The 24,055-nt window shown below is 39.4% G+C and overlaps 1 protein-coding gene across 1 annotated transcript in view; it reads left to right on the top strand.

The window, feature by feature from the left end:
* FOXO1 (forkhead box O1) overlaps positions 1–23,378 on the top strand; it is an 88,538-nt gene extending 65,160 nt beyond the window's left edge. The window contains exons 2-3 of the mRNA XM_005305612.4: positions 17,663–19,019; positions 19,438–23,378. Of these exons, the coding sequence (XP_005305669.1) occupies positions 17,663–19,006 (1,344 nt within the window). The 3' untranslated portion in view covers positions 19,007–19,019; positions 19,438–23,378. The remainder of the gene's footprint in view (positions 1–17,662; positions 19,020–19,437) is intronic.
* Positions 23,379–24,055: the final 677 nt, after the last annotated feature.

Raw genomic sequence — 24,055 nt, forward strand, 5'->3', positions numbered from 1 at the left:
GGTGAGATGCTGATGTTTCTAGCTTTTACTTTAAAATATGTTTTTGAAATAAGATATCTTCCACTGTTGTTTGCAGCGTTGTTGTAGCCATGTGTGTCCCAGGATATGAGACACACAAGGTGGGTGAAGGAATATCTTTTATTGGACCAGCTGCTGGTAGTAAAAGAGAGACACTTTTTAGTTTCATGGACCTGAAGAGACCTGAGTGAAGCTCATCATTAGAAGCTGGTCCAATAAAAGATATTACCTTGTCTCTTTTCGAAATAAGCCCTACAGCAGGGATTGCTATTGATAAATCAGCCTTCTGTAGTCTGAGTCAGCAGAGTAAACGTAGAGATGCTAATTTTCTCCTTGGAAAATCATTCAGATGTCCTTCCGGAACAAGGTTTTTAACAAACTTTGACCCTGATATCTCAAGGCCTCCTTATATGATGTCCTAGCATTAAGTTTAATGCTGCTTTTCCCCTCTCTCAAACCAACTATACAGGGACCCCTGATGCCCTCCGTCTGCCTGTCGTCTGCCTTCCTTGGGAAGCCCTAAGCAATGTTGCCAGTTTCCATGATGTTAGTGTGAGCCTAACAATGTTTTATTAGGTGTTTTTCCTAAAGCCCCAGCTCCTGAAATCATTTGACTACATGAGAATTTCACTTTCATTGTAATAAAGTACATTTCTAGACCTGGTGGTTGCAGAGAAAAGTTTGTAAACACAATTCATAAAAGCTCAAAAACCAGAATGCAAGTAACCCCCCCCATGTATTATTTTTTAAAATATAATTTTTTGAATGTTTGGGGTTGGCAATATGGATACGTGGGATTCTGGATTTGATGGTACAGGAGCAATAATCGGAGAGAAGCGGGAGGGGGAGCTAAGCTCCATTCTAAGTGCCTCATTTGAGGCAGAGGATGGAGAGACTGGCAAAGAGGAAGGCAGACAGAGGTGTACATTTAGTCTCCCCCACTCCGAAGGTATCTGTGCACAGTGAATCTAATGTGTAAAAATGTAAGCCAGACACAAGAAGCAATGTAAGCCAAGTGCAACAATAAACTTTAAAGTTAGAGGTAGATTTGAATGCTGCTGTATTTTGGCACAACAGTCAAGTGTTGTTGTAACACTGAAAGATCCAAGTCATTGGTGGGCAGGATGGAACCTAGGACCTCTGGAGTTTAGCGCGTGAGCCTCTACCACCTGAGCTGAAAGCCAACTGGCTGTTAGCTAAGACTGTAGAGCAAACTCATTAATCTCTCTCTCTAAGTGGTCTCGGTGCCACTAGGTGGAACAGAGCACCACACCCAGAAGGTGTGTGGGTTACATTATCATTTGGCATTTTTACACCATTAAAAGGCAGCATGGCTTCTTTTGTGGTAACTTGTAGTACAGAATGGCTAAGCCTTTGACTAGCAGATTCCATGTCCTTCTCATTTAAATCAGCCTTCCCACAGTCTTTTGAAAAAGACTGAATCTTTAAAAATAGCTCTTCTACAGGACCCGTCTCACAAGATTGTTGTTCTCAGTTTTTCCTTGAAATTTCAAATCAGACAGTTGAGATAATGAAGAGTATTCAGTTACGTTGGATCGACGATTTAAGTTAAGATAAACTTTCATGCTTCAGAGCATAAAACAATCATTAACTGATGAGAATTAGGAATAATACTTCTCCTGTGAACAAAAGATTACTCCATGATTATCCACCATGGTGTTTTTAGTACTTTTAAAGAATCTGGTACTGGCTGTGTCAGACACAGGATACTTGAACTAGTTGGACCATCGGTATGATCTGGCATGGTAACTGCTATGTTCCTAAGATTCTTCTAATGCTGCTCTCTCCAGTTTAATATGTCTAGAGAATTGGGGCAGATCAGAGGCAAAGATGGATGTTAGAACTATCCTATATAGCCCCAGAAAACCTCATGAATAGATGCAGGTGACAATATCCATAGGAAAACTTATTTCCCGTTCCTAATAATTTGACCCAGTCAAATCTCTGATTACTAGTTATTAAAGGTTATATAACAACATAAAATTTAGAGATGGAAAAGATTTATTATATCTTCTAATTAATCTGCATGCAAGGGATTGCACCCTCACATAAGTTTTCCATTGTTTTAGCTAGCTAACTTCTTGCATTTTTTATAACAAGCCTTTATGCTGTCTGCTGTGCCAAAAGTATTAGGCAGATGAATTGAACAAGCTAGTTGAATGTGTTCCAGTTCCAAAAGAAAGGTATTTTTGGATATCCATACTCTGCTGTGATATAATCAGTAATTTTTTTTAAAAAAAGTTCATTTTGGCAGTCTATAGAGTCCTTCAATTTGGGGAGTCAAATGGTTGTCAAATGAAATAGCAGAAAAACCTGTTTCTTCCCAGCAAATGGGTTTTTTGAGGCTCACATTGGGATGATCCAAAAGTAAGTGTTTGTTTTTTTTTTTTTTTTAATTAAGATCTTTACATCCTGTTCTCTTAACCAACAAAAGCAGGTTACTATACCTTAGATGAAACTAATGTCTTGCATTCTTCTGGCTGTGTGGCCTCTTAAGTGATGATTGTTTTAAACTTATTTTGGAACTGATTCCTTTGAGTTTTGGAGAAATCTTGCTTCCCTCAAAACTGACTAAAGGAAAGCAGTTAATGAAATTGGAGGGTTCTTCCCCATTATTTTGTATTCTCTTGACTGGTCTGCTCGGAGGGGTGACAGGGTGGGGTGGAACTTTCTCATGTTTTTGAACGAGGTTGTAAATCTGACTCTCTTCATTGATGATTTGCCAGTCTTTGTCCCTCTTTTGTTTCATAATCAAACTGCAGAAAAAGCTGGAAACCTATCAGTGTCTCCTTCCCTTAAACAACCCACAAAAAGTCCGACCCATGGAGTTTTTAGACTGCCATCTTGATGGCTTGTCTAGCTGGATTTACCTACATGAATGATTTGAATGTTTATCCTTGAAAATAGTAACTAAATTGGGAAAGCTCTTTATTCTGCAAATCCACACTTAAACCCATATGCAATTGATATTTTTGCCCTAAAACTGATCTACAGATTTTCTGTAGTATGAACAAGTATTTAGCAGCACTGGGTGTGAACACCATAACTTTAGGAATAGTATACTGGTAGGCATACCTATCAATTCCAACTTGACCAATAAGAAGATATTTATTTCCAGTGATACAAAAGCACAGTTTACTCAGCTATATCCAATTGCATTTTTGTACTTTGATTTTTTTTTAAAACAGATCTAGAGTACATAATTAGTTTGTTCTCCGGTGTTAATAAAAAGTGCCTGTTATTATAATACCATCTTTGGGAGCCAAGTAATAAAAAACAAATGGCTTTAAACTGTGTTTAGTTGTTGCAAAAGAAGGTAGTGGGAAGTAGAGTGGAGACGTGTCTGCAAAGCAGCATTGCATTAAGACAATGACTTCACCGACTTGAACATTCTTAAAGGTACATATGCAGTATGTGTAGATGCATGCATACATATATTCTGTGTGTGTACTGTGTATTAAAATATTTCTTAGAACTCTGCCTTCTTAGTGTTACAAACTGTCACTTTCTAGTTAATATTACTATCTTCACCCTTGTTTCTGTTGAATAGGCATTGTATTGCTGCTTAGCCGCTAGGTTATATCCCACTGTAAAAACATTCAGATATTGCTTATTTCCTTTTTTGCTGTTCAAAACAACCTCAGAGATGTTATGACCAGGCCTAAACAATAACCTAAAGGAACAAAAATAAACATTTTAAAACAGAAAAGGTGTATGGCCTGCCAAATACTGTGAATAATTTATGAATGTATGAATGATCAACAAACAAAATGTTTGAAAACACTCTGCGTTCCTGGGGGGAACTTTTTCTTTTTTTATTTTTAAAGCAAGACAAATTTGGAAACATTCCCCAAATCTTTGAAACTAAAAATAATAAAATAAGCAAAGCATGGACCATAATCTATGGCCCTTTTTCTTCCAGCTGTTCAATGAATGCTTGGATATGAACGTGTTTGTAAACATTGTGCAGGGGTAAACTAATGATACAGTAGTGGAAAATTGCTACAGTAACTCTATAAAGAGCAGTTTACCTTTAGATGTGATTGTTTAAATAATATTAAAAACAAAACCTACAGAAAACTTGCATTCCTTTTTTTTTCTTTCAAGTTTATTTTTAGGATACTCATCTAGGCCTTAAAATATCCTCCAGTATCTTGGAAGCTGTTGCAAATGGCAGTTCTCATAGATAACATTCTGATAATCTGAAGTTCTACATTTTTAAAAATGTAGAACATCCCATTCCAAACAAATCAGTGTGTGAATTGTCTCTTTGAAGAGATCTTGTGTCACCATTTGGCTGTCTTTTAAACTCTGTATTAAATATCTAGCTTAAATATACAAAAGAGAGAAACAAAATTGGAATCCTTAAAATAAATAGCTGCCAGAAGGAGATGAATAGTTGTAAGGCCTTGACACTTGTGCCTTTATACTTAAAAAAAAAAAAAAAAAAAAAAAAAAACCAAAAAACCCAACTAGTCTTTTGGGTCGTTAGGATGCCTTTTAACTGTCTGTCAGTATTTCCATTGAAACTGTTTCAGAAATGTATAATTTGCTGGTTTAAACGGTAAGGGGAAAATATTTTGCTCAAGGCTCAAACGTGGCAGTTGGAATATGAATCTTACAGCAAAGTTCACAATTTGTTTTAAAAGTTAGAATGTTGTCATGTATAAGTTTTAAATAGGTAAACAGAAAAAGGCATAGATTTAACAACTGGGTACTTTGGGCTGAAAGAATGTCCATGGTTTGTATCCATACCACCTTGAGATTGGGCCCAGTCAGTAACTTTATGGGAGACCTTCAAGAGAAATGCACAAAGCTGCAGGTTGCAGTGTTGGTGTTTCGAGTAAGGTGGTTGTCTTTGCTTTGAATCACTGCTCCAGTTGGGTGTTGGATTCTGCACCGTTGGAGATGCTTTCTTTTAGATGAAGCTGACGACTGATATCCTGACTACCTCCGGATATTAAACATGCTGTGGTGGTTTTTGCAAGAATAGGGTGTTGGCCTGTGTCCTGGTTATATACCTGTTTCTGTTCAGTCTGTTTCCTCTTGCAGATTCAGTTGCATAAAGCAGTGTTCTCTTCCTGTCTTAGAATGAGGTGGTGGTGGTCCAACAGTGTCTAGGATACCCAGTCTTAGACCAGGGCCCCACTGTGCTAGGCACTGTACAAATGCAACAGAAACACAGCGCCTGCTCTGAGGAGATAAAAGAAAATAGATAGATACAACAAATGGACAAGGGGAGCATAAGGAAATAACGAGACAGCACTGGTCAGCATGAAAAGCAGTGGTCACAGCACACCATTGTCAAGATTTTTTTGGTAGGCCTAGTGTTGCTATAGGCTGTTCAACAGCTGCCATAGTTGCATTTCGTTCCAGAGGTGGGTGAAGTGATATCTGTGTGCGTGTGTGTGTGACATGTGCATGTGTGTACTGTTCTCCTGCACCTGTAGGCACACATTCAAGAAATGCAAAAGTAAAGGAATCCAGGCCACATTAGCTTTGTCCAGCTTGAGTGCCCATAGTATTTTATGTTATCGTTTGCAATTATGAATACTTTTCAGTTAAGTTGCATTTTAATTAACTTTGTGAGATCCTTGAGCGTCCTGACTTTCTGTATTTAAATTCTCACAGTAACAATTTTTTAAATGGAAAGGTTGTTTTTGTGTGTGTGTGTGTGTGTGTGTGTGTGTGTGTTTTGTGGTGGGTAAAAGGTAAACGGTTGTGGGAGAAGGAGGGAAAGTAAAACCAAAAACTAAAGTTAAAAGTGATCTCTGCTTGCAGAGGCACTTATGTGTTAATGTGGAATTTGAGTTAAACCAGTAAATTTGTTTCCCATTTACTATGTGCTGTATAACCTACATTAATGAAGTCATGAGATTCCACCTTCTCCAGAATTGGGATAGGGAGAAGAAACAATATCTACTAGTTTTTCTGCCCTCTGCTTGCTTGCCACGGCTAGCTTTGACAAATAATATTCTGTCTCCTTTGAATAAGGTCCATTGAACCCTTACAAACATGCTTTAGAGTAACGTTGTTTAGAGTCAATGATATAAACACTTTTTTCCACAAGGCTTACAGAGCATCACAAAGTTATACAAACAGATGTCATAAAAACAAGCAGTGATGGAAATTAATGTTTCTCACACAGGAGAACTGAAAACTAAACACATCTCAAAGGCCGTTTCAAAGATGATGGCAGCAATATTAAGATGCATAGCTATCAACCATCAGTTCTGTGTCCACTTAAGACAAGTATAGGACTCTGACAATCCAAACTACAATTGCATCAGCATACCTGGTTGTTGCCCAGAATACTGGTAGTATAATCTGGCTTCTCACCTGTATGTATGCTTAGCTAACATGCTCAAGGGAAAAAAATCTGCTCTTCTTGCACTTCTCCAGTAATAGAGTGGATATTTGTGCTTCTGCGATCCTGGCCAAGGCACAGTGAACACAGTCCCTTTCAACAAGAGAGTTCACAGGCAACAGCAGAATGTGGCTGACTTGGTGTAGGGAAAACAGTGCTCTGAGGATGGACAAAGGATTGAAGGATCTTGTGAAGCCTACAGGGATGGCATGATCAGCCGCTGCTGTAGACTGCAGGTCTGCCAGATCCTAGCATCAGTCCCACCCTAACAAAGCTGTGATGAGACCAGGAGGCACCCAACACATGTACCCTGGTTAGGCCCATCTCTGTTTTTTCCCTGGATGTTTCATCTTGCGGACCAGCTTTCCCACCAATCAGGCAGTTTTCTAAATCTGGAGTCTAATCCTTTCAGGGACTGCCCCTTCTATATCTCTTACCACAGGGGAGACAGCCCATTCTCTCTCAGGACTAGGTACTGTCCAGAGAGCCTGTGCTGAAAAGCCCCAGAGAGGATGAAATGGCCAAGTCTGAGACATGGAGGGATCCCGTAACAGATCATTGGGTGCATCTTAGATCTGTCCCCTTCTCCCCTATAACAGCTCCACAGTGGGCCCAAAGTAAAGTGCCACATTCTATGGGGAAAAACGCATAAGCCTCCAAAGAATATTTGTAGGCCATCTCAATCTGAGTCACAGCCCTTTTCCTTACCATCATTTTAGGAAAATCTAAGAGTTCAGAGGTGCTACCCAGGGCCTAATGGCTAAATAGAAAAACAACAACCATGAATCCATCTTCCAAATCTGCAAATTCCACCCATTCCAAGCACTGAAGTGCCCACGTATTAACCCCCCTCCCCAAAAAAAGCCTTAACTGAAAGACTGTGGGAAGAGGGCTAACTATCTGACTCAGTTTATCCTGCACATCATCTCTTATGCCTCTGGTTCTCTTCTACCCCAGATCGCTTGGAGACCTGGCTCTGGAGAGAAGGCAGGCACAAAATGAGGAAATGCTTTGTCAGACTAGGACTTTTGTTGTCCTATCCACTTGGCTTTGGAGGATGCCATCTGATCACAGTGGGAACCTCTCAGCAGAGGCGCTGACTTCCCCTCTGCCTGGTGGGTGCTCGACCCTCCCCTGCTCCTGCCTTGCCCCACCTTTTCCCACCCCCATTCCACCCCTTTCCCCCAAGTCCCTGCCCCGCCTCTTCTCCACCTCCTCCCCTGAGCCTACCTTGTCTCCGTTCTTCCCCCTCCCTCCCAGAAAGTCCTAAGTGCTGCCAAACAGCTGTTGGGCAGCGGGGGGAAGGGAGGACGCACTGGGAGGGGAGAAGGAGGCGAGGAGGGGGGAGCTTGGCTGCTGGTGGTTGTGGAGCACCCACTAATTTTGCCCCGTGGGTGCTCCAGCCCCGGAGCACCCATGTAGTCGGCGACTATGCCTCTCAGTAATCTGAATGCTGCAGTAGACAGGCTACAAAGGATCCGCAGTGTTCACCAATGTAACCTCACATTTGGTCACCCTACCTAAGGAACCTTATCATCGTTAGTAAAGGAAACAGCAATTCCTAATGAAGGAGATTTCCTTCCGAAGGACTCCACAGGCAGGATAGGGAGGACTCATCCCTGAGAGGAAACTGAGTCCACGTTAGCGGCCTCAAGAGCATCATTGGCATCCACATGCTTTGCAGAGAGGTTCTAGCATGGAGATAGGTGCTACTGGATGGATTGTTTCTACAAGGTGAGAAGACCCACAGACTGAGACCCACTCAGACAATTATTTGCTGTCTCATACATCAGATGCATCCATAGAGACTCCTTGCTTTTTGTCTAGAGTGGTAGGGTACCACATGGTATCTTGTAGGTGTATATGGCTCCATACGTGGAACTATGACATTCAGGAAAATACACTGACAAGAAAGTTGCTTGGTGAGTCAATGGACATGGTAATGGCAGAGTCCTCCAACAAGAATAAAAAGACACTCTCCTCCTCTAGGCAGCACAGGAGGGAGCACCAGCTGCTTTATAAGATCAAAGAGTCTTTTCATAGTTCTTTCTCCACAAGGTACAGCAGAAGGGATAACCAATTCCAGAGGCAGATGGTACCAGGCCCAGGAGTGCCTGATTCTCCAATAAAGGAGAATTTTCAGGTCAGTCTGCATTGACCTCAAAGCAAAATGTTTGACTTTCAACCAAAGTAGCCTAAAGAAGACCCCAACTGGGGACAGGCTCTATCTCTACAGAGAGAGATGACAAGCTACTACATCAGTCTTTCTCCCGGGTAGTTACCTTTCACTTAATACGGGCGCCTAAACAAAAACTTGTATTTTTCTGGGCGTTTACTCCCAAAGCCCTAATGTGATGGCCTATTTTTTAAACCCTATGATTTTCCTTTCCCCAAAGCCCTCCCAGTGTTAACTTAGCCTAACATAATAAAGATAAGGTAATGACATTTTATTTTCAGTTTTCAATATGTTTCTCATTTTATAGGCATACATTAAGATTAGACTCCCACTCTCTTGCATCTTCTGGGTGAGAGGGTGTTTCTAGTATTTTAAGAGTCCTCTGTAGTCAAATAGAATTGATATATTTTAGTTCACATGAGAACTTCTGCATGTTAATTGGAGCTAAAACACTTCAGTGAAGCTGCCTTAAAAAAAAAAAAAGTTTTCTGTAAACAGTGCCCCACACTCTATTTGTGATGACTTGGGTGTAACTGGAGAGAGTGGCAAAGGTGAAATAGGCTGTCTGTTAAACAGGAAATTAGTGATTAACATTTTTGTCTGAGTGATCATAATCATTCCTGCCGTCTGGAGAAACAAAACAAAAAAGCCACACCCATTAGTCTCCCATAATAGTCGTGGAACAATATTTTAAAATGATTTCTAGGGATTCTGGCACTGGATCATTATTCTGCTACTTTATTCATATATAGTGTCATCCTTCACAGCTATTCTGCAAATCTCCGAATCTTTTGTAGTCTGTTTTTATTTATATCCTAGTTCAATATTTTATGAATCTCAATTCTAAGCAAAGTCTGTTTATATAAAGTATCCAGTTAAGATACTGCATCCAATCAAAGATTAATTTTCTTTAATTGAATCTTCAGCATTCACCACTCTGTAGTATTTGTTGGTATTTTCCCCATGTAGTTGTGTTGATGGTAGCTGTTATAAAGCTTGCACAAAATTTAATTTTAAATCTTAATGTAGGCTGAGTTTTTTTTTTTTTAATGGAGGGGACTGCCTTTCTATATCTCACAAATGTCTCTAGCGATCATTACTGTGCCTTTACCGCAAATAATTCTGATTGTCCTATGTTACATTCCCTCCAGCACAATCTTATTCTCATTAAAAGTAAAACGATATATTAGCAAATATTCATGTATATAGTGTACAATATATTCATATTACACTCAGTATGAAGCTGGGAATCCTTTTTATACAAAGAGTAGTTATAAAGGTTTAATTTGCACTAATTTGGATGATCTACATAAATCACTGTAGAAATAAGTATGACATGATAGCAGGATTATATCAGCATGAGTTTGGAATGGATGCATTACTGTTTCTTTCTCTGTATTTGCATGTGTGTACATTCTATATCGTTACTGTTATACTTAATGCTTATATAATGTTTTACAGTTCTAGCGTGTTTGCATTGATCCTTTCCTCATCCCCTGTGAGACAAATAGGAAAATGTTATCAACCCAGTTTTACAAATTGGAAAACTGGAGATAGTGAGGTTTCTATGTTACCTGCTCAACGACCCCCAGTGAGTTAGTGGCAGATGTGGAATTAGAAATCTGAAGCTCTTTGTAGAGTGTCAATGTGGATCCTGCTGTAGGTGCACGTGTATGAGAGATCAGTTTTTTGAAGAGCCATGCCCATTGGGGGTTTTCATGCGCTCTCTGCCTCCTTGTATTTCTGTGGGAGGGCCTAATGGACAGGGCAGCTGTGACCCTCAGTTCCTTCTTACTAACCACGGCAGCCACACAGACGCCAGCGAGTGTCCAACCTGCTAGTCTGTAGCCTCAACTACGTCTTCCCAAACTCCTTCAAAACTCTTTTGTTTCATCTATGAAGAACTGCTGCGAATGAATTTGATTCTGGACTAAAAATTAGGTGGTCAGGCTCCCCTACTCTACCATAAGACTTTCTGTATAAGACACCTCAACATGGCAAATGGTGAGCATGTGGGCTCCAAGCCCTGCCTTCCTGTGACAGATTAATCCCACTGAAAAATGAGCTCAGCAGATGCCTGTTTTGTCCAGGAGCATCCCATATAATGAGTAGATGCTCAGTATGCCTGTTGTTCATAGTGAGAACGTGTAAGTCACAAGATGTGAGGTTGACACAAGGCTGCTGGAACTAGGGGTGATGGCGGCAGCACGCCCTGACTTGAAGTGGTTTCCATTGTATGCAGGGTTTACAATTTGGTTCAATGGCTCTCAGCACAATCACTATAAAAAATTGTTCCAGTGCCACCAAAAACTTAATCTCCTGGAACAATTTATGAGGTTTCTTCACATGGAGAAGAGAAAGTCACCAGAGGTTTGGTACTGGACAAACCAGCTTTGTCTAGCTTCCCATCTGGCAAACATGACACCGAAGACCAGCATTAGCACTGATACCAGCACCAAAGCAGAACCCACCAGCAGAGAAGACCACACCAGCACCAAACAGATGCTGATATCTCCACTACTGAAGTCCAGCACCAAGAGAGGCCACTGAACACCGAAGCAGAGAATCCAGGTGTCGCTCAGTGCCTTCACACATGGTCAGTCTTCTTAAGGCCTCACGGGAGAGAACTACTAAGCCCCGGGTGGCATGGAGAGCTGGTGATAGAGTGGTCTGCGGGACAGAAAAATGCCTCCAACACCAACCCCAGTGTCAGTGATCCAAGGATGCAGCATCAGCGCCTACACCTGAACCAAGGCTACTTGATATGCTCCTACAAGAACCAGGATTCTGTTTTGATACATAGGCACTTACTGGTACCAGTGAAGATCCTGGTACTGAGAGCATCATATACCTTAGTGCCACCTCAAAAGGAAATCTATTCTTTCCTTTGATCACCAAGGCATATGTACTCACCTCCTTTGAGCAAATAATCCTCTCATCTGAGATCCATAGGTGGCATCACTGAAAGACCCATGGGCTCTCCCTATGGGGCTCTGTTGCTGCTCCATCAGGAATGGCGTTGACTAGCTAATATCAAACAAGTCTGCCACATCCTTATGGCATGTTGCTGGGGCCTTACAGGATGTATTGGGATTTGCCCTTCACATTCTTCTAGCAGCCGATCTCCAGTGCACTCTAGGAACAGGAAGAGATCACTCTCCCCAGAGACATTCCTGTCCAGGCCAGGCCACTGACGGTTGTGAGGGGAACTGAGGAAGGATTGTGGCTGCCCCACCGTTTATGGACTTGTAAGATACAATGAGGAGGCAGAGGATGCATGCACAGCTCTAATGGCCAGTGCTATTCAAAACACTTCGATCTTATGCACATAAGGTGCACGCGTGGTTATAGTGAGATGCACATTGATAACACCTTGAACCATAGTTCTTGTTGGGTAAGTTACCTATCTTTCCTACTTCTCAGTCCCATGTTTGCATCATCTTTCAGTAGGGAGAAAATAAAACCAACCTAATTGTACATATTTCTCTTAAGCTTGTAGGCTTGTCCATATTTATTAATCCGGATATACTGTAGTGGAGATGTTTTCTCAAATGTCCCTTGCTCCACCCAGTTAACAAAAAAATATGACTTCAGAGAACAGTTTACTTTGCAAACAATGTGAAATCTAACCAAAAAAAAGGGGGGGGCGGGGAGAGGGGGTATTCTCCCTTTAGAGAAGTCTGGAAAATGAGGAAAGGTATAGTTTTCAGGCATCTGCCAATTAATTTTGGATTGCTTGTTTTTTTAACACATTCGTATCCTTGCCTTAAATTCAGTATATTAGCAGCTGAACTCACTGTGTCACAGGGGAAAGGGGAGGGGAGATTGAGAGATTTTTTACCTCATTTTAAAATTAGTTGAAGTAAATTATAGCTGAAAAAATTTGTTCACTGACAGAAACAAATAGCTTCCACGGGTCCTCCTACATTTTATTAGCTGCTATTTGCTAATTACAAAGTCAGTACTGCATTTGTTAATTACAGTTGTACACTTTGACTCTCAAATAAGTAAATAATGGCAAGCACAGTCATAAACCATAGTCTATACTGAAATACAGCAGAGCCAGGTTTATTTATTTATTTATTTTCCCCCAAAGGTCAAATAGAACTGAAGACTTCATTAACTTTCTTTTAGGGTCACAGATATAGAATCAATCCCAAGGAGCACCCCACAGGTGGCAGCAGTCCTACCATATTCATAATTAGCTTTTGATAAAATTCCAGCTCGTATGCTTTGAAATTTAACTCGCATACTTAGCTTTTGCACATAAAATCAGTTTAAATACAATTTGCATTTCATGTCTTTCAAATCAAGTTTAAAGGTTTGACTTCAAATTAAATTTTAAAAAACAGTTTTAAAGTGATCTGCAGCAAAATAGCTATTCATAGGAGCTTGGCTGGTGGTTCAGAAATGAATGCCTCTGAATCTTGACAACCACACTTGCTCATCTTGCTGCCAAGTTCCATTGCTGAAACTATACTTTTATCAGTCATGTTTGTGTCTGGCAAAGGTCTGTAGACACAACATAATTTAACAGCAGTGCATATTTTCACAAGCTTTACCTCTTCAACACTTTTTCCAAGTTAGTAAATCATAGCTTCTTTAATGTCCTGCTGGCTGTGTGAAAAACAGGAATTTATGTAACAAGCTCTGTGCTGCAAACTTTTTCCTGTTAGGAAAATTTTTTTTATTGTTGGCAAAGTTAGGAGACAGCTCTGTTACTCAGAGTGACCTCAAATGTCCTCAGTACAATAATACCAGTTTATAACATTTTTGATGACTAAGGAATTGCAGTAATTTCTTAAATATTTAACACTTTTTTTTTTTTAGGGAAGGAGGAGTTAAATGTTGCTGCATTTCTATGGCCTAGTGTTTTATGTGTTTGATGCTTTTTTTTATAGTAAACACTATATCTGTGCCAAGATGGAGTATGATTACAAAATGCAATAAAAATGAGCTAGTGCAGGAGGCTTTTAATCAACAGCCTTGCAGAATAATTTTCTTTTAACATTTCTAAATCTGTAATTTTATCAGCCTTTAATTCAGCTACATCTCAAAAGTGGTAACAAAGGACTGAGTTTGTCTGGATTTTCTAGGAGATCCAGATACTTGAAATGATTGACTCTCTGTTGCCACCTGGGAGACCTTGGTTGAATATTCTGATCTACAGTGAGTTCAGCCTGTTGCAGGGGCAACAGTGAAATTTATGGTCAACCAAAAAGTGACATTTGGACTGCCAAAGGAGTTGTTTGGCCCTCATTGGCCTATAGCCAGTAGATGAGATGCCAGGTGTGGTGAAGAGAAGGGCATTCAGTCTGGGTCCAGCAAGGTGCTGAGAGCCCTAAACTCCCAGCAAAGATGATGGTGGTTAAGAGGTACACAGCATCAACAGGCAGTATTATCACTAGCAGGGTTGGGCCCTTATATGAGAATAAAAAATGGTGATCCCCACTGTTCTAACTAGAGTACATATCCTCAGATCAGAGATGAAAGAAGTAGTGTGCCAAAGAAGGGCATATCCCCATTCTAACTATTTCATATTAGAGAGCCTGTTTAAAACGAACAAAAACATCCCCTTCACAATGGAGGGTGGAAATTCTGGCATTAATATTGATATGTATTTTTAATTGGATTACTTTACTTTTTAAAAAAACAATTTAAACTTTTTTTGTTTCTAAAACTCTTCTAGATTCCCTGCAGCAGTGAGGCGGCTCACATTTGCAGCAGAGCCTTTGGCAGCTTACTGCTAGCTTTGTTTTGAAATCTTGAAGGTCTTCAGTGTAACTGACCCTGAAAGCATCTCCAGCAGTTAGCGTGGGAGAGGAGCTTGCCACTGCTGACTCGCTGGCAGCATTTTGTACCTCCACCTGCGTGTAGGTCTGCCTCTGCCACCGTTGCATGGAAAAAGAGGGGCAGTGTGTCTCTTGAGATGCTCCAAGTTGCTAGAGCCATTGCCAGGAAGGTATTGCTGCCCTTGCTGGCTTCTGTCTTTCTCCTTCAGACAACAAGAAAACAGGCCACCCTCCTTAAACTGTTTTCTTTGGCCCCAGGAGCTGAATAAAAAGAGAGTGGCGTTGAAGAGCTGGGACATCAATATTTGCTCTTCTCCACATGTGGCAGAGCCCCCTCCCCACAAAGAGAATTCTCTGACTGGTCCCATAGCAGCTAGAGATTTCAGATGGTTGAGAGACAATACTCAAGTTGCCTTCTGTGGTCTCAACCAAGTCAGCAAGCTAACCTCTTCCATCTGGGTGTTGCTACAGGCAGTGAGATGTACTCATTAGCTGAGTAATGGTAACTTTGAGAAAACGGGGATTGTCTTAATTTCAGAGGACTAAGTGGGCCCAAAGAGACAAAATGTTAACGTGGCGCTGTCAGTGTATAACACTAAGCACTTTAAAATGTCTCAGGGTTTTGAGTACATAGACCTCGGTCTGGTTAGTCTCCTGGCAAACACATTAGAAATGTCACGCCAGAATTTAGAAATGTATTGATTGGAATACACGAGAGAGAGAGAGAATAAAAAACGAAACATAAAGCATTTTGGAAATGAAGTTGTTTGGCTTAACCACTCAATGTGATTAATTGTGATTAAAAGTTCCTTTTTTAGAGAGACGATACTGGTTATTCTCTTATTTTGTGAAATAATCCTTTGTGGGGAAGATAGGGTTAGTTCTCCTGTAAAACAAGGGTAAAAGAAGAGATAGTAAAGGTGGAGGAATGTGACTTTTTGTTGATGTTCTCCTGTCTCGAGGTGGCTGGTCAGTCACAGGCAGATGCTTTGAGCTGTCAGGCCACTCACGACAGCTCTTGCTCTAGACCCTGGCTTGCTTGCTTCCCTGCTGTGGGATGTCATCTGGCTGCCTCGGTCAGGTGCCTCTTTCACCAGACCGTCTCAGGCTGGGCAGTCTCTCTATAAGTACCTCAAAAGGGGGTGATGGGTGGAATAAGCCATCTTCTCAGATCTTATTTTGCCCACCAATTAGGCCTAATTTCCAGCACACCAATTTTGATCCATTCTTTTCCAGTTACATTCTCCTGTTTAAAAGTCACGACCGTTCTTGGGTCTGATTGATAGGCCCTCTAATTTGCACTAATCCAGTCTTTCTGCATCTCTTCATACCCTTTCTGTCAATACTCACTGTTGTAGGTGGTGTAACATTTTGAGCTTTTACCCAGTTTCTGGCCATTGAGCTCACAACTGGGGGTAGGCCCGCTTGACCACAATTGTAACAGGGCTGTGGCCCTGCAGCAGCATATGGAGGGGGAAAAAGTCCCTGGGTTGGTCAGGACTGGAGAAAGTGCAGCTGGAGACTTGTCTGTCCTCCACCTATCAGTGTCCAGCTGCCAGATGGCCTTAGCATGAGGATGGTCTTTTGGGAATGCGGTCCCCTATTCTTCATGTGGCATCCTTAGTTATTGGGTTCCTACCTGATGCTTCATCCCCCCCTTGATCTTGGCTCATGCACTTGAGGAAGAATACCAGGAACATTTAGGTAGACACGCTACCCCTTTCTTACCTTCAGCAGGAATGGGGGCCTTGGGCGAGGCTATGCAAAATTGCTTATCAATGGCATGAGATTTCACAGCCAGCCAGAGAACACACTGGATCTCCTGGGGTCAGTGGCTTTTCTGAAGCCATTCATGTCTCAGGAGGTGACTAGAAGCTCCAGTGGCTCTGTTGAAGATTTGAGCAGTCTCTTCTCTTTGCAGAAGTACAGTCATCCTTTAACTCTTGTGCCTTTGGGTATTAGAATGGTTAATTTCACATACTAAAATGTTGAAGGAGAAAAAGATGGTTTTAAGGATGAAGTTTAACTCTCCATGAGTCATGTTTCCTTTCTGCTGTTTGTCTTCCCTCTTGCCTCATTGTTTAGCAATTGCAATTTTTATCTGTTTAACTTGAGACCTTATCCTGAAATTACTTATGCATGTGAATAGACTCTGAGAGTTTAACTACTTGTGTGTGTTTGCAGGTTGGGGCGTACATGATTGTATGGTTGAGGCTGGGTCATGCTTTAGCTTTAAAGTGCTATCCACAACATTGATATTAATAAACTCTGGATTTCCTTGTAGTTGCTGTCTTACAGCAATCCCATGTTTCTAGCATAATTTTTGAGTTTTATTTAAAATAAAGAAATATTACAGAAAAATACATTTTTACAACTTGATTGTAATGAATCCAGTCTCATATGAGGCCCTGCATTTTTAGGCGTTTTTGTAAAGGGTAAATTTTTGAACCGGTGAATAAACTGTTTGTTGTGTTAATACATATTTTGTCACAAAAGTATAATTATTCAAATTTTCTTTGTTTAGCAGTAACCCTCCTGAAGCTGTGATATTACTGCCAGGTAGTATGTGTGATGAGATGGATAGATAGATAGAAATGAAACAGTTGCTCATGTACTGGGTTAAAAAATACATTTGTTTAATAAATGCAGGCTATGCATTAGCAGGGACTCGTACAATCAAGTTGAGAACCAGTTCTTCAGTGAATTTTTCTTATTTTGGTGTCCTTATCATGTTTCAAATTGATGCCTTTGGCACATGACAATTTCTTCTTCTTTTTATCATGTCACATACAATTAAACCATATGATAAATTGTATGACAAAGCATGGCTAACTCGTTTAAGCCAGTTTTGAGCCAATACGTATATTTCTAAACTAGCACCCTTCCAAGCTTTACCATTACACTTATGTTTTCAAACTAAATGAAACATTGAAGGGATTTTTCTTTTCTCCTATGGAGGAGTTAAAATCATGTAAATAAGGATTTCTAGCAGAACCTGCTAGTAGTGCCACTGGCTGTGTTTTAAGGAGATTTGATGCACAAAAATGTTTTGAAATATAGGTTACGTTAAGGGTATTAAGCAAAATATTCCCTTTCTAAAAAAAAAGATACTGGGTACAGCCATTAAAAGTTTGGTGTTTTGGAAACTTCAGTTTTGTACAGTAATTCAGTCAGTTATTTTTATAGCCTCTTTCACACAAGTAACGTTAGAATGGCCTGCTCATTTAAGTGTTACATGTTGAGATAAAGAGAACTGGCCCATTTCTTATCCCATATTTTATCTTTCAGAATTCAATTCGTCATAACCTGTCGCTGCACAGCAAGTTTATCAGGGTGCAGAATGAAGGAACAGGAAAAAGTTCTTGGTGGATGCTCAACCCTGAAGGAGGAAAGAGTGGAAAGTCACCTAGGAGAAGAGCAGCGTCCATGGACAACAACAGCAAGTTCGCGAAAAGCAGAGGAAGAGCTGCCAAGAAAAAGGCAGCCCTTCAGTCAGGCCAAGAAGGAAATGGAGACAGCCCCGGATCACAGTTTTCAAAGTGGCCTGCAAGCCCCAGCTCACACAGTAATGATGACTTTGATAACTGGAGTACCTTTAGACCTAGAACTAGCTCTAATGCTAGTACAATTAGTGGAAGGCTTTCTCCAATCTTGACAGAACAAGATGACCTTGGAGATGGGGATGTGCACTCTATGGTATATCCTTCATCAGCTACCAAAATGGCTTCTACTCTACCCAGCCTTTCAGAGATGAGCAATTCTGAAAATATGGAGAATCTTTTGGATAATCTCAACCTCTTGTCACCTAGTACATCACTGACCGTATCGACCCAGTCTTCACCAGCTACAATGATGCAGCAAACACCAGGTTATTCATTTGCATCACCAACCACAAGTATAGGTTCACCAAATCCAGACTACCGAAAATTTACATATGCTCAAGCTAGCATGAACTCTTTGCCCCAGATGCCTATGCAAACTCTTCAAGACAGTAAATCAAGCTATGGAACGATCAGCCAATATAACTGTCCTGCAGGACTCCTGAAGGAGTTACTAACTTCTGATTCTCCGCCGCACAATGATATCTTGACATCAGTAGATACTGGTGTTTCTCAACCTAGTGGTAGAGTATTGGGCCAAAATGTGCTGATGGTCACAGATTCAGTGATGTCAACGTATGGTAACCAACCATCCCACAACAAAATGATGACTCCCAGTGCCCACCCACACCAAGGACGTAATCAGCCAACAGTTGCAGTTAATGGTCGTGCCTTGTCACACACAGTGAACACCATGTCACATACTTCAGGTTTAAATCGTTTGTCCACGGTGAAAACTTCATTACAAGTGCCTATGAGTCACCCAATGCATATGAATACAATGAACCCTTATGCTGCTGTTAACAGTTGCAATGGCTATGGAAGAGTGGGAATTGTTTCTCTCCATCAGGAGAAGCTTCCCAGTGACTTAGATGACATGTTAATTGAACGGTTGGACTGTGACATGGAGTCAATTATTCGTAATGACCTTATGGATGGAGAAACATTAGATTTTAACTTTGACAGTGTGTTGCCTAACCAAAGTTTTCCACACAGTGTAAAGACTACCACACACAGCTGGGTGTCGGGCTAGGAGTTAGTGCAAGGTAAATTCTCATACTATTTTAAAAATAATAATCTGAAAATGAGTTTAAAGGAAAAGTACAGGCTTTAACAGATTTGGAAATGCTTAAAGCTTTAATGGTTTCCAGTGTCATGTGCCTGCATCTACCATCACTTTGTTGTCTAACTTGCTAGCTTTTTTAATGGGTTGCAAATGACATTAGACTTATACATATGCAATGAGGATACCAAATACAGACTTCTAGCATTTATTTGGACAGGTAGAGTAGTAGTTTTGGACATCTAGCCAGTAGTAGTAAAATAAATAAATATATAAAATAACAAAGTGGTAGTTTTCATTATTGTCTGACTTAGAGCTATTTGGAGCACGTATTCTATATCTTTTTTGTGAAGATGACTTTTGTTTTTTGTTTCATTGTGTTTTTTCTGTTTTTTTCCTAGGCTACAGTTTAAAGCTCTTCAGACTTGTCTGACAACAGGAACTGAGAAAAGTAGTCCAAAGATGTCCTTCGCCCTTCTTTTAGTTTTCTTGATAAAACTGTTCTCATTTTTTCCTTTTGTCAGAATTGGCAGCAAACAGACTTTTCCTGTACAGGATGTTTGCCCAGTGTTTGCAGGTTATGTGCTGCTGTAGATAAGAACTGTGCCATTGGAAATTTCATTACTCTGAAGTGCCAAATTCACTACACCATATAATCACAGAAAATACTTTTGCATCATGTTGTGCTTTCGGTTTTTGTACAGTATGAGCTGTAGATGGAGAATTGTTTTTTTTTTTTAAATATCTGTTTGGTCCAAAAAAAACTATAAACTTTTTGTAATACTGTGGTGGTCTCATGCCCTAAGTAAGTTTAACTTTTATTGAAGTTATCATCTGTTGAACTGATGAATTGAGATAAATGTGGACTTTGTTTTGCAGCTGTATGAACTGCCTTGTATTTGTTAAAATTGATACACATTTCATATGAGAAAAGAGAGGCCTGGTAAATAAGATCCAGCTAAGCTCATTGAATAGTCAAATGTTCAAAACAAACAATAGATTAAATGGCAATTGGTATGTTACTGATCTTTTTATTATGTAAATTTATGCAAAGATATTTGTGGATCTGATTTCCAGATTAATGAATGTTATTGTTGGACTTGAGAGAATATTTGGAATAGTTATAAAGCTATTTTGTTCTTATAATTAAAGTCTACTTTGCTATATAGCCTACCTAAAAATTTACAGAATCTAAAATCTGGCAGCATTCATAACCTTCATTTATACAGTATTTTAACTGGATGAAGTGAACATTTTTAGATATGTGCTTAGCACCTTAGAGTGCTACTAAAGAAAGAGAAAAGCTTAATGAGTACCTTGAATACAAAACATTTCTGTCCCATATTTTTTGGCAGAAGAGTGATGTGTATAGACAGACACTTTCCGTTTCATGTTTAGGAAATATTTAATCGGTTTTGTATATGCATTTTTAGAAACTTCATCAGCTTCTATTACCATTTTAACCCTGACTACCACAAAGTGTTAAGTATTCATTGTTAGATGCTTGTACAGTGCTTCATGTTGTATTTATTTCATGGAGGTCTCATAATGTTTGTGGACTCAAAAGCAGGATCTTTGTTTTAAGAACGTTCACATTTTGATAAAGTAAATGACAGAATTTCCATTTGTATTTAGCATTAGTTTTAGGGTCTGTCAGCATTTTTATCATCACACCCTATTTTAGGGGGGTTAAAAGTGCTACTATAAAACTACATGAGGGATAAAACGTCCATTATATAGCATTTCAGGGAAGGACATATTTGTTCTCCATTTCTAGGAGTGGGGAAGATTAGTGAAATAGCAAAGTTACAGAAACACAAGAGTTTTAAGGAGAAGGGATAGCTTTAGTTACTAAGGCTTTGGTCCTGCAAACCTTTACCTTTAGGTGATTAGGCCCATTGACAGCTATTTGAGGGTTTCCAGGATTGGACCTTTACTTGGTAAATATTTGCTTTATTTACATAGTTAAATTGTGTTTTGAGGGATGAATGGGAAGGTAAGCCTGCCTGCCACTGATTACTGCACATCGTTTATATTAAAAAAAAACAAAAACAAACCAAAAAACTGAGGATTTTTATTTTGCACTTACAATATTTGCAATTTTTACGATAGTTCCAGGGATGGAAATGAATTTTTCTGCTGTACTATTTTCAAGTGATCCATAACTGGAAAGTGATTATAATCCCATTTTAGCTCCCATCTTCTCCATGATCATTTGTGGGACGTGCCAGGAGAGAGAAGATTAACAAAACATAAAAAAGTCTATGATATTAATTACAGTGTTTGCTCAGTGCTGGCAGTTCACTAAAACAGCCTGCATTTGTCTAATATCTTCCCTATCAAATTAATGATATCTGAAATGTGACCACAGCTCTTGGCCATGGCATGAGCAGAAGACTCTGTGGGACCAGTTTCAAAAGAGCCTCCTTTTTGGTGCATGTGCAAAATTTTTGCTCTCCAATGGCAATTGACTAGAGTAAGTGAAGTACTTACATATAATTATTTGACCTTTATGTGCCAATTTTGTGTGCAAAAAGAGAGACCCTTTGAAATTTGACCCTCTGGCGCAGGAGCTGAACATGCTACATTTAACAATTTACCTCTTATAATTTTATTGCTACTGTATAACTTACAAATATATTCTTTCTTTTATAGCTATGATGAACTTGAATGCAACCGTTCCTTAATTAAAATAGGCTGCAGGAAGTCCTGTTTGATCATTATCAGAATAGATACTTATAGATGTTGGGAATTTTGGTTCTGCATTTTCTTTTTATTTTGTTTGTGTGTCAAAGTTCTAATATTTTTGCTTGTAACTGTGGGATACTGTGAAATCTAATGAAGGGTAGGTTGTCTGTCTTGAAAGCAAACATTATGTGACCTCTAGTAATAAATTCTTTTAAGTAAAAGTACCGAACTTTTGGAGTAAATTAGTTTGTCAGAATTATTGTAAATGATTGCTTTGTGAATTGTGCAGATGATCTTACCTATGCAGCTTTGGTTTTGACTTTTCTCTGGTTTGTACTGTTTTTAAAAGTATATTGTATTATAGAGCTGTTCAGATATTTTAAATATAAAGATGTATTGTTTCCATAATATAGCTATATGATATGTGTTTAGGTAGTAGATGCATTAATTGGAAAGCTCTGCTTGGATAAACTGACAAATTGCCTACATTTATAAGCAAAAGTTGTACTGCTTATTATTGGCTTAAGTCAACAGAGCATCCCTAAGAAGAGGAGAGAACTTAAAATTGGACCAATTCTAAAATAGTATAAAATTTGCACTTGTTAAACCACTGGATGTATGTTAGTACTTTTTTATTTTTTTACTGATTTGAAGTTCATATTTTCATTATGAAATTGCTAGGATTCTTAATTTATAACTGATTTTAGATAAGATGTTGTCATGTTTTTTTGTAATCATTACGTAAAAATGCAGCGTGGTTTATGCAAACAAACAAAAAAACTTGGCATTAAAACTAGCCTCCTTTTTGAGGGTTGTTCCACAAACCAGCAATATCACCAGAGAATGGCTTGTAAATATGGCTAATTTTACTCGTGGGTGGTGTAACAGCACTTCTGTGTTCCACTGCTCTTATTCAGTAACATCGCAGAATTAAAGTTCATATTTGGATATTTTCAGAGAAGTGCCTGATGTACCTACAGACACAAGAACAATCCTTTACTGTTATTGTATAAAGCCATAAATGTATATAAATTATGTTAAAAAGGTTTTGTGTCCTTTCTTGTATACTGGAAATGAGATTTGTACCAGGATTCTACTTGTGATTAGCAGTTATCCTATTCAAACACTCTAGTAATTAAATTCCTTACTGCCTAATATTTTCAATAATGATAATCCCATTTTGACAATCTTGTTGGCATTAGCAACTTTATGTGGAAAAATACCTCATGGTACCAAGTCTTGGAGTTCAGCAAGATGATACCATATTAATAAGCAAACACTAACTGCAAAATAGCTAACAGATTTTTCCAGTACTTCATGTAAGGGGAATTATCTTTCGGAATTTCTTCTGGAATTGGAACTGTATCAGGTACAGTAACTTAATAGGGCTGTGTTAAGTATTTTATCACAACATATTGTGATAAAACTAACTTGTTTATAACTCTTTGGGACTAAACACAAGAAGAATCCATGCCTGAATTGACAAGATATATTGTGTAGAGAGACTTGGTTGCTGGAAGCTGCTTTACACAGCTCAAGCGTTGTTGCCATTGGTTCAACAAGCCTCGTTCAGAGAAAATTGCAAAAATTCCTGAAATCCCTTCAGAATGCATATTTGTAAGTATAAGCTTTTAATAAAATTGCTATGACATGAGATGGTGATTAATGTATTAGAACATTATGTAATACATTTAGAAAATGTGAAACAAAAACTTACATAAAACCACAGGAAGGAATTACTCTTAAATTAGCACGTTACAGATTAGATCCTAAAATCATGGGAGGGGGTCTGAGTGGGGTGGCAGCAGAACCTTTTTTAAAAAAGATGGAACACAATCTAACCTGAGGGTACTTAATCCAGAAATAACCCACGTGGCTGAATAAGTTCTGAAATGGAAGAGGAGGTGTTTGTAGCAATTTTCTGAAGCCAAAGATCTCAAGTTTATTAGCCTGGGACATGGTGGTTCCAGGTGAACAGCTTCAAATCTCTGCTATGCTTAAATGTTTGTTTATTCAAATTTCCCTGCTGAAGAATTAAAAAAAAAAAAATCTATTGACCCTGTTTTTCCCTACTCTTATCTCTCCCTCTCCTTCCTCTTCATTTCCATCTTTTCACTTCTCCCCATCCCCACAGGTCAGCAATGCTTTGATAAACTTCTTCCACTTCATATGTACGTCTGTTGAGTTAATCATCTTCCTCTGATACAATCTCCCACAGTTGGCCTTGACACATTGTGGTTCTTTGGGGGTTCATCCAGACAAGTAAGGGGTTGTGCCTCCTCTAAGCCTGGATCTGTCTGTGCTGTGCAGCTTTGGCTCAGAGCCTGGTTA

This window comes from Chrysemys picta, chromosome 1 (genome assembly GCF_011386835.1).
Source record: "Chrysemys picta bellii isolate R12L10 chromosome 1, ASM1138683v2, whole genome shotgun sequence".
In the NCBI taxonomy this organism is placed as follows: domain Eukaryota; kingdom Metazoa; phylum Chordata; order Testudines; family Emydidae; genus Chrysemys; species Chrysemys picta.